The 12,012-nt window shown below is 40.7% G+C and overlaps 1 protein-coding gene across 1 annotated transcript in view; it reads left to right on the top strand.

Annotated features, from left to right (window-relative positions):
• CLCN4 (Cl-/H+ antiporter 4) overlaps positions 1 to 12,012 on the top strand; it is a 301,238-nt gene that overhangs the window by 188,660 nt on the left and 100,566 nt on the right. The window contains exon 5 of the mRNA XM_086934785.1: positions 2,757 to 2,944. Coding sequence (XP_086790911.1) covers positions 2,757 to 2,944 — 188 coding nt within the window. The remainder of the gene's footprint in view (positions 1 to 2,756; positions 2,945 to 12,012) is intronic.

Raw genomic sequence — 12,012 nt, 5'->3', positions numbered from 1 at the left:
GGGACGTTGCAGGGTACGATTCGTATGGGAAAAACGCTTCGAACAGCTATTCGGAGCGCTTTTTACCGGATCGGAATCGGCCCCTAAGTTTTCACCATACAGGTAAAATTACAAATATGTTGGTTTTAAATCGCTAAATATTTCATAGTTATAAAAAATATTAGGATAATTAATACCATTGAATTTAACAACTTAATTTGACTCTAATAAAATGCATCTATACGCTAGATCTTGCAAGTATAAAACACAGTGTAAAAATAGCAAAGCTATAAAGTGATAAAGTGATAAAACAATCCATATGGCAAAAATTCACAACTCCATGTCAATGCATGGCTTTGTTTACCATGAGGGTCAATTAATTTCACTCTTTCACTGGTTTTGATTAAAGTAGTATCCGCTGTATTTAATCTACTTTAATACACAGAATTGTGCCCACAGTGGGCTTAGATTCTCTACTATGTCTTATTAGTGTAATGAGTGTCAGTGCATATCATTTCACCCTGTTGAACCCCTAGGAGTTCAAAAAGGGCTAAGTGCTGTAGATATAAGGGCTAAAAAAACTATGTAGCTAAGGGGCTGAATAGTTAAAAAGAGATGTAATATTAAAACAGCTATGTGCAAGTAAGTCAAAGGACAAACTGATTACAAGTAAGTGAAGAAGTCTTCACTTGCATTGAGCTCAAACAGAGTTTTTGTAACTAGTTCTAAATTGTACCTGGTTTCCAGTAAGCGTAACTGGGCCTCACAGTTTCCTCCCCTCCCCAGTGGCAAAACTGTGTCAATGACAAAATATTTGAGGTTTTCTGGGCTTCCACCATGAGTCTTCTCAAAGTGTCTAGCCACTGGATAGGTTGGATCGCTGTTAGTGATGGCTGTTATGTTCTGGAATATCCGCTTGTGTACCAGCAGTTTAGTACTGCCTATGTAGGGTAGGTCACAGGGACACTCCAGCACATAAACAGCGAATTCGGTCTTACAAGTAAGCCTTTTCTTAATAGGTACCGGATCTGGTTTGAATGGGCTGGTGTAACATGTTTTGTTGATGGCAAATCTACACACTTTGCATATGGGACATCTGAAAAACCTCTTGCACGCGGTAAGCCCAATTGCCCGAGGTTCTCAATTCTGCGCTACTTTTTACCAGGCTATTGCTCATAGATCTTTCTATATGTTAGCTCTGGTCTCCCAAGATTGGGTCATTCCTTACAAGCCCCCAGTTCCTATTTAGTATTTTAGGTAGTGCCTGATGTTGTCGGTTAAAAGTGAGGATCATTCTAGTTGGTTGTGATTATAAATCCAGTGCCTCGTTGGTTTGACTAGATTTATATGAAAGGACTTCCTCTCTAACCATCGCTTTGGTTTTGTTAATGGCTTTGTCAAAAACATTAGCGGCAATTCCCCTATCAAGGAACCTGTTCCTACTTGCTGCTTATGCGATGTTACAATCTTCCTCAGTGCTGCAGATGCGTTTAATACGCAGCATTTCCCCGTAAGGAATGCTTTGTATTAAATGTATATATATATATATATGTATATATATATATAACACAGTGGCGGTCATCACTGTGTAGTTGTAGCTAGGACCTAGTTACCATAGGAAGAGTGTTTTTTTCTTTGCTAATAACTTTGGCAACATTTGACGAATTTCACGAAAAGTTTCAAAAAGTTTATCCAACACTGCTCCTTCCTTGAAAGTTTTGGGGTGATCCATCAACTGGGGGTTGAGAAAAAAGGGGTGTTATAAAATGCAATTTAGCCATTCAATTTCAATAGGAAATTTTAGACAGCACTACAGTCACAATGGCTGAATTTAATTACTCTAAATGTGACAGAAAGCTAGTTCTTTACACGGAAAATGTGCTCTTTGTGATTTGATGTGACTGCGTTAAGTGTTTTTTGAGAAATTAAAAAGGTTAAAAATGTATAGTGGCCTGTTGGGCAGAAATTCAAACCTTCAAGCCTTCTTAGTGGGTGAGAGGGCTTTTTCAGAATGAGCTCAACTCTGATTACCTTATTACAATATGAAAAGAAATGTTGCAGCAGCCATTACAGAACTTAGAGGCTTGCCCCCTTGTCCTCAAAAGTTTATTGAAAAAGGGAATTTGGGGGCAGGGTAGGGATAACCTTGATCCCTAGCCTAGCTCTTGTGGGACTCAGAGGGCCCTGGATTCCTGATGGAAAATGAATTACAAAACAAAAGTGGGGTAGGTGTCAGTGGTGGGGGTTGCCTGGTCATTGTGATTGCAGGGCCTGGCACCCCCCGTGACTGTCTCCTAGATATTGTTGCCATATCTCCGTTCTTCAAATTTTTCGAGATTTGCTGCCCAATAATTTGTTAATAATTTGGATTCCACACAGCCGGGTTTACAGCATCTGTCATTACTATTCCGCATAATTTCATTATGATGATAATAATACAGACTCTGCTTGACACCTCCATGACCACTCTGAAGACTTTGACACTGTTTATCACCTAGTAATCCTTTAGATCTTACATGCCACATGAGTCAAAGTACTGGATTGGCTCTATCTTCATAGTTTGTCATATTTTATTTTATTTATTTTTTGGCTCTTTGTACAGCAGTTATTTCAGAATTTGAATTTTGACTTCAGTAAATAAGTCAAATATATAAGCGAGTTAATGTTTGGGAAGCTTGAGGCACGTTCCCTGTTTTATGTTTTCTTCTCTTCTCACTTTGTGTTATGTAAAATACTGCTTAAGTGGATGTTCAAATATTTTTATCACAATTTGGCAGGTGCCCTGGCCGGGGTGATAGACCTTGCAGTTGATTGGATGACAGACCTGAAGGAAGGATTCTGCCTGTCTGCCTTTTGGTATAGTCATGAACAGTGCTGCTGGAGATCAAATGAAACCACCTTTGAGAATAGAGACAAATGTCCAGGGTGGCAGAAATGGTCAGAGCTTATGGTGGGCCGAGCTGAGGTATGAATGTATATTTGTTCATGCATTAGGTCAAAGGTTGAGAAAGAATATATACATTTGTACCATCTGTAAATAAGTTGTGCTTGCTCAATAAAAAAGTATTGCCTCCACTCAATCTATGTAGTTATATATATTTATATGTCCTGCAATTCAGTGTTATCAACCTTCCTTATATAGTTTGATCAGATTATCCAGAGTTACCATTAGAGATAGGCTAAATAAGGGAATGTCAAAAGGATGATTAGCCGACAAAGAAGGAAAATTGATGACCATCTTAAGTATCGGAAGACTTTAAATTACTCATTGTGAAAAGTTGCTTAATTGACGTTAGTTGGCAAAATGTAGATATGGGTATGGTGAGAGCGATGGATGCATGTAGGGTGTAGAAACCTGAGTAATTGTTAGGTGACTTTGAATAATTTCTTGCTTTTATAGGTAGTCTGTGTAGGAGACTTTTTTATTGCCAATTTGCATATTCTTTTATTTAATATTGTGTTAAGTAATAATGAGAGGTATATGAATTAGACAACAATTAATAATTTAGGAATAGCAAAACTGGGAAAATCAGTGCAGTGCTATGTTTAACTTAATATCACATTTAATAATATGGCTAATTAAACTTTTAGGGCTATGCTACTGAAAGCTTAAACTGGGTAACTCACTAGTGGTACAAGATTCATATACATAAGCTAAAGCAGTAATGTTGAAGTTATGGGTTGTTGATGGATAGGAAGACTTCAAGAAGAATGAGAAAATTGCTGACACCCTTTCTCAGCCTTTTAGAGGTATGCACGTGTAAGTAAGGCTCCATTTAACAGAGCCATCAATCCCTTTTTGCTCATGTTCACAGCGCACTGCAGTTAGTTTCTGTCCATGTCCTACTTTCATACAAATCTTAATACTTGAAAAGGAAAGTCTCAGGGTCCAGTAGGATATATTCTAACTAACGTTTTACATCTGATTACCTCTTAATTGCTGGAATAATATGAGCCATCCTCTATATGATGTCTAGGGGCCAAACCTATTTATTCTCCCTACTTCATATAAGGAACCATGTAAGGAAAATATCAGTAGCTCATTTTCCTAGCCATAAAGCATGTCCTTCCTCTTATGGCCATTAACTGTAAAAGGTAAGTCAGTTCATCAGACTTGACCAGGCAGGGCTGTTCAAGTCATTTAATTTCCATTCCTTTAAATAAGATTGTTTTATGGCATGCTAAGTTTAGCTGAAATAATGACAGACCACTAGATTGTGATGGTGATTAATACAAAAAAGTGTTATAATGCAATGGAGATTTCTGTTACATGTTCTTTATTGTTATGGAGTTAGTGGCAATTTGATCCCTCTAGCTATCTAGGTTTAAATTGGGTAACAATCCACTATCACAGAACATCTATATTCCTCTATATTCGTGAGTGATCAGATTGCCCCATAATTCCCACTAAAAAGAGCCACAATAAAAGTCTGCTTTATTTATTGCTTTATGAATTATACTGTCCTTAAAACCTTTACTGAAAGCAATTTGCACCAGTCTAAAATTAAGTTCATACTCACAATTAGAACTGAGATACATTTTTCAGCCTCTATAGAGGATTAACTTTTTTTGGTCTCGACTACAGACAGTTTTAGCTGTCTGTTGGGAAACCCTTTTGTCTCTTAACACATTACACATACTCAGGGTGGGCTTTGGCTCAGTGCCTTGGTCATGATTTGATCGCTTTGTTATCTGTGGCTTTCCTCAGTGTTCTTGTGTTAGTCCCACCCAGTAGCATTTCAGTCTCAGTGCTCTGATTAGATTATGCATCCTTTCACTCCTTGGTATCCCATCCTTCATTTCTCTCGCTACTTTCTCCCCCCCACCCTTTCATCTCTTGCCAGCCGTCCTCGTTGTTTTTTGGTTAAGTCTTACTTAAAATGTTTTTTGACCATTTCAAGATGGCCACTCATGAGTGTGCATGTGAAGGGTAATGTTAGCTAAAGCATTGTGGGGCTCAACCCTTGAGCCCATACAAAAAAATGAGTACTAAGCTGCTTCTAACTCTTACATATGTTATTAAAATACTGCGAGGTACTGAGGCTTAGGCCCACATGCATCAACATTGCCATTTGCGATTCCTTATTAGTGAAAAATAAGGAATCGCTAATAAGGAGTCGCAAATGGCTATGCGTGAAGAAATTGCTAAATAAATTGCGATTTCTTAAAATTCCTTAATTGCGACTCGCAAATTGCGAATCGCAATTAAGGAATAGCTCCCCATTCATTCCTATGGGCCTAGAGGACCATAGGAATGAATGGGAAGACATTCTCAATTTGCGATTCGCAATTAGCGAATCGCAAATTGAGAATGCGATTTCAAGGGTGCAGGGGTGTCCAAAGGACACCCTGTTGCACCCCTGAAATCGATCTGTGCACATATATTGTGCACACACATGCCCTAAGGGCATGTGTGTGCACAACATGAAACTTTGAAAAATGTACAAAAGTGCATTTTTCAAAGTTTTCGCAAATTAGCATGAGGTTCAACCTCATGGTAATTTGCTCCCCCTAAGAGTAAATTCGCTATTTTTTAAAGTTTCCTGCATTGCATTTAAGGAATCTCAATTTGAGATTCCTTAAATGCAATCGCAATTTAAGTAATCGCAATTTTGCGATTTCTTAAATTGCGAAAATAACAAACATTATAATGCCCTAAATAAACTGCAGAAAATTCAAAATGCTGCCGCCCGTATTCTCACGCATACTCCTGCCAGAGCTTCAGCCAAACCTGCTCTGAAGCTCCTTCACTGGCTTCCAGTGAGGGAACGAATAACATTCAAAGCCTTAAGCCTGGCTCATAGGCTAGTGCAGAACCAGGGCCCCCCCGTTCTGAGGAAATACATACAACCCTATAAAGCCCCTAGAGCTCTCCGATCGGACAAGGAGTCCCTCATCACCGTGCCCAGATTCAAAAAAGCCCGCACTGGTGGAAGACGTTTCTCGATCCACACAGCGCGCCTATGGAACGCCCTTCCTCGAGATCTGAGGAAAGAATCAAACTACCTACGATTCAGGAAACGACTCAAAACTCACTTGTTCCCTTAAAACAACTTTTAACCACTTTTATTTTTAATTGCTTCTGTCTAAAAGTGCTTCTGTCCAAAATTGCTGTTTCCCTCTTTTACCCCTGCCCCCACTGGTGTAGGGATTTTTAGCGCTGGGATACCTCAGGGTGACTACGCGCTCTATAAATTAAAAAAAAAAAAAAATGCATCCCAAAAATTCAAATAGCATCCGCAAACGGCTGATTTTTGCGAATCGTACCATTTGCGAATCCAATTTGAAATGATGCATGTACCCCTTAGCTCCTTCACAGTCTCATGGCTAATATATATGAAACAATATTGTGGCTGCCAAAACTAACATCGCAATGATAACTCCCCAAATAACAAAGACAGGGGACATTTCGGAGGATGTGCCACAGACTCTGGAAAACAGCAGCAGAGTCGCTCCATAGTATCTTTTTGTCAGAAATCGATAATTCCAATTTGAATGCATCTTACAGATGATACTTGGAGGAATCATTAAATAACTTACATGCTAGAGCTTTGACCCGCATCAGCCAGTCTGAGAGAATATAAAAATGCCTCAACTAAGAACATTCAAAGTTGTCAACGCTTGAGGACCAAAGCGAATTGGCAAGGCGTTCTCATGCCTGTCTTATGATGAGTAATTATACCCAGCTTAAAACACAACGTACCCTGAAACATGCTTTTCCAAATTCTCAAATTCACAAACATTTTTTATGGTTTATCGTTTTGGTCGCCTGTTAACATTGGATTTCATTCCATAATAGTCAAAAACCTCTGAATGCACCACATGCAGATTATGTAAAGAAGTGAAAGAATCTATTACATAGTCTGCATTTGCTCCTTATTTTAGATGAACAACGAACTTTGTTGCATAGGACTCATAACCAATTGGCTGTGTCTACTTGCAGATAAGTGGTTATTGAAGCGCTGATTCAGAAAAAGTGGTCTTGAACTTTTGATTTGTTAAATTTATGGGCTTAATTAAAAAACGAGAGGCTACTGATGCTTAGAACTTGAAAAGTGTCATCATGAACATTTGTTTTTAACCCCTTAAGCGCTGCGCCCGTCCAGCGGCCGACGGCACCACTACCTCGGGAGTGCTGCCGTCGGCCGTTGGACGTTCCAACTGCACCGGCGCAATGGAATGTTCAGCACTGGAGCTGGACGTTCCAAAGCAGCTAAGGTGTTAACAAAACTACAGGCTTAGTATAAAATAATTATAGGAACTATTCTGGAAGCAGCTGTGCTTACAGAATATCTGACTTTTTTATTTTTTATTTTGCTGTGTATTACCTAATGAGATAGTAATGCACGATTTTACCTGCTATATATGCATATACACAATTATTTTAAGTAATTATGCATGTTTAATAACGTTGAGTTGATTTGGAATTGCACATGCATGCACGTTGGCCACCAAAAAATGAGTTTCTTTTATTTTAGCGAATCCCGTTCCAAGATGGCTGCTGTCGATGTAATTATATCCACCGTATTCATCTTAGAATGAGGTTTATTACCCAAAATGCCAGTGTGCAGCCGCACTGGCCGCCTTTTAATGCATTGGTAAAGTTTTACATCCAATTCCAACATTGCCTCTGCAAATGCACGTACATTAGCAGTGACTAAGCCAAAAGAAAATATTGGCAAACTCAGAAAGTTTCAATGCTGAGACATATTGGCTCTTGGGCCGACACTTCTATCTATCTTGGGTTACATTCTTGGTATTTTTCCACATTTTTGTGTAATCTATTTGGATGGGTGTTTTTAACCATATTCAGTTAAAGTGATGTATATATATTAAGTTGTAAAAGATTAAAAGGGAAGTAACACTGGCCAACATTCTTAAACCTTCACATAGCTCTCAATATATAACAGAACTACTTGATAGAGAGGATAATCCAAGTAGAGGACCGCAGAAGATTCATGATCATTTTACTGGCTTTTACTCCTCGCTACACAGCTCTAATACAGTTCACATAGACAGTGAATTTACTACTTATCTAGACTCACTTGAAATACTCTGGCTCAGCAGAGCTCACAGGGTATACCTAGAGGAGCCATTTACCACTGATGATATAGTGCAAGTGATAAATAGTTTCCCGACTGATAAAGCTCCGGGGCTAGACAGCCTGACGACTGCTTTTTATAAATGCTATGCTCCGATTCTTGCACCTCATCTCTTGAAAATTTATCTGGAGTCTTTGCAGAATGGTTCACTTCCTCCCTCCACTCAGGAAGCAGTTATTCCAACATTACTCAAACCTGGCAAGCCCCCAAACCAGTGTGACTCATATATACCCCTATCCCTCATCAGTATTGACAATAGCATTTATGTAAAGCTCCTGGCAAACAGACTGCAACTGCTCCTCCCTCTCATCGCCAGACCCGATCAATCCGGTTTGATTCCGGGGCGTTTAACATCACACAACCTAAGGACCTTTCTTTCGGGAATTACATAATCTGGACTCTCAAACTCCTGCCTTGGCGGCTTTCCTGGACGCCACCAAGGCTTTTGATTCCCTGGAATGGCCATACCTGTTTTCAATTTTGGCCAGGCTAGGACTAATCCCCCTCTTCATTAAATAAAGTAGATTATTATAGTCACAGCCTACTGCTAGACTTCGCACACTGCACTAGGCAGGGGTGCCCTCTCTCACCCCCCTCTTTGCCATAGCCATGTAGCCACTAGACCCCAGAATCAGACAACATCATAAAACACGAGGATTGGACTTCTCGGCTAGAGACTTCATCATCTTGCTTTATGCAGATAACTTTACACTACATTTAAGAGACCCAAAGGAGATCCTAAATCCCGTACTTCGCGAACTTTCCAAATATGGCGGCCTATCAGGCGTACAAATAAACTGGGTTAAATCTACCTTACCTCCGCTTACTCATTTGATGGACCCTTTTGAAGCGGACTATCCTATCCGGTGGGCAAAGGACCCGATTTGATACTTGGGGATTTGGCTTAGCAGCAACTTACAGGACCTCTAGGACATGAACTATGGGCGGATAATCACTTGGCTAGAGGGAAAAATTGTTATCTGGTCTAAGCTACCAGTTTCACTGGCCGATCGGATTGCAATTGCCAAAATGATTGTCCTGCCCAAATTATTATATATATTTGCTAATCTTCCTCTACAACTAACCCAAGTCTTCTTAAAACACTGAGTTCTCTGATGGTGTCCCTGGTGTGGGCGGGTAGGCAGCCATGTATAGCGTTTGAAATACTAACACTTCCATTGGCTCTGAGTGGGTTGGGCGCACCAGATCTAGCTCTATAGGCCTTCTGCACACAGGCACAGTATCTACACCACTGGATCTTCCCGACTCCTTTCCAGCCTCAAGTGGTTGAAGCTGACAACGTGGCCCGACACCATTAGATATGGCTCTTTACCAACCCTATAGACAACAAATAATGACACTAAACACAGCTGAAACACTATGCTGGGCCTGGGATAAGCTCTGCAAAAGGGCGGGGTGTAAGATTCTATATGCGCCATCTGTTTCACTTGCCCAAAATCCACCGCTGCCAGCGCTCAGTGACAAAGGGAATATTGTGCGGGCGCATAGACTGGGTTAAGTCACATTTGCAGACTTATATCCTAATGGTACCTTGATTACCCCTCCTACAATAGAACCGGGGTGACTTCCAATCTCTCAGATTTGCTGTTATATTATAGTATCAGGGGCACTGGTCGCAAACTACATGACACATTCCCTACCCCTCCAGACACACTTCCAACCCTGGAACTCATACTTTCCCACTCATCCCCAAGTAAGCTCATTACTCAATTGTACAATACTATGCAAAACACAACCCCGGTGGTGCAGCCAAGGGCCCTGGAGGGTTGGAATTCCGAATTGGAGGAACCTGTATCAGATGTCCGGTGGCAGTTCTGCTGCAACCAATTAGAGATGCTTTCACCTAACTACAAACTACGTCATATACATTTTAAGTACCTACATCGCATTTATAGGACGCCCATCCAACTTAAACACATGGGGCTACTCCCCGAAGCAGACTGTTGGAGATGTAGGGCCTCTCAGGCTTCGTTCCTCAACATGGCCTGGAGCTGCCCTTGGTGGCGAAATTTTGGAGTGAGGTCTTCCAAAATATTAGTGAAATGCTGGGAGTCAATATACCCCCCTCATCCAAGGTCAGACTCCTGGGTTATGTTCGAGAGGGGGAACATCACTTACAACGCATTTATTACAACGCACTACCATTACATCGCAACCATTACAACGCAAACCATTACAACGCATTGCGCTGGGGTCGCTCTAGGATAGGGAATATATTTAATTTACTATCCAACACCTTCCCTACTATCCACGGGGACTGGAGTTGGAATAGTAAATTAAATAATTCACTATCCAGCGCCTAAAAGCACTATGCGTTGTAGTGGTATGCGATGTAAAAATCGCGTTGTAACAGCAGGCGTTGTAATAGCCTGCGTTGTAGTGACACCAATCCGTTCGAGGGACCCCAGCCGGTGGCCGCAGGTTATTGACCATGACTTTACTATTGGCGAAACGCAGAGTCGCTATAAATTGGGCAAGCAAAATACTCCCACCATCACAGCATGGATCTCTGACATCACATTTTGCCAGGAACAGCTAAATATATTTTGGGAACTCTTACCACTGGCATCTAGGCCCAGGGATATATGGGGACCCTTCCTGAATTGGCTGTCTGCCTATAAGGCAGCTCACAATTGCACTGTACCACTAGCCAAGGACCCAGAACCAGACACCCACCAGGCGGGAACTCTGGCTACCCCTTCAACGTAAATATTGTGGCTGCACTGATGTTGTATCTACTGAGTCATATTACACCCCTCTATACCGGGAGTAAACGGACTTTGAATAATAATACTATGGTGCAGCAGACTGTGCCCTAATTTGTAATGTGAAATATGCAACCAGACTGTATTGCTTCCCTTTGGTTTGTTGTTAAGTTTGATGTGATTTAACCAAATGGCAATAATATGATACATGTTGTCACATATATGACTGTCAGAACTATGTAATTTGTTAAAATGCCAATAAACAAATACTTTTTAAAAATTAGAAGGGAAGTAGAGAGTTGTATCTTGAAAGGACGTCCCACAGGCTCAGCCGGGGGAGCTATTTGTTTATCTCTACTGGCTTATTTTTCCCTTTTCTGCTCTGTCCTCTGGTTTGAGAGCAGATTCGAAATCAGAATGCTGCATTGCTGAAATGTGTTGTATGTATTAAAAACACTACAGCAAACACCCTGTGGGTGCTCTTGCAATGCCATAGTAACTCTTTCAGTAGCATGTAGTAATCCTTGCAGTAAAGTAAAACTGAATCAATTATGAATTCACCCACTGTCTTTTTTATGCTACTGTAATTATTCAGTCAGTATGCATGTACTGATGCAGTGAGCCAGGATTTAGGACACAGAGTGCTTGAAACTCCTATGCACTATGCATGTGGTAGTCTAACCACCTTCACACTTGTGTTTTAGGCATACAATTCCCCGGTAAGTATCCATACACTCCAGCAAACACCCTGTGAGTGCTCTTGCAATCCCATAGTGACTCTTTTAGTAGCATGTAGTAATCCTTTTAGTAAAGTAAAACTAAATCAATTATGAATTCACCCACTGTATCTTCTTATACTACTGTAATTATTCAGTCAGTTTTCGGGGTGGGCGAAATTTGCATAATCACGTCACGCAAATCTCAGCGAAACGGTAAAAAATATCTGCCAACACGCAGAAATTCCGCAAACACATGGAATTGCTTGTTCGCGATGCTTTTTTCCTGTTCCCAATTGCGGTTTGCGTGCTCAGGGCGAAATATCTCGCGAACACGCGTTTTAAGAACACAAACAAGCAAAAAATGTTGCAAAGTCGCGGAACGCAGAATTTTGGGCAATTTCGCGTTCTCTGCGGAAAGTGAAATTACCCAAATTCCGCTAGCGGAGTAGAATTTACTCCCCAGGCCTAATTAAAATACAGAATTGG

This window comes from Lissotriton vulgaris, chromosome 8 (assembly GCF_964263255.1).
Source record: "Lissotriton vulgaris chromosome 8, aLisVul1.2, whole genome shotgun sequence".
Classification (NCBI taxonomy): Eukaryota; Metazoa; Chordata; class Amphibia; order Caudata; family Salamandridae; genus Lissotriton; species Lissotriton vulgaris.
This window is presented reverse-complemented; position numbering and strand designations above follow the sequence as displayed.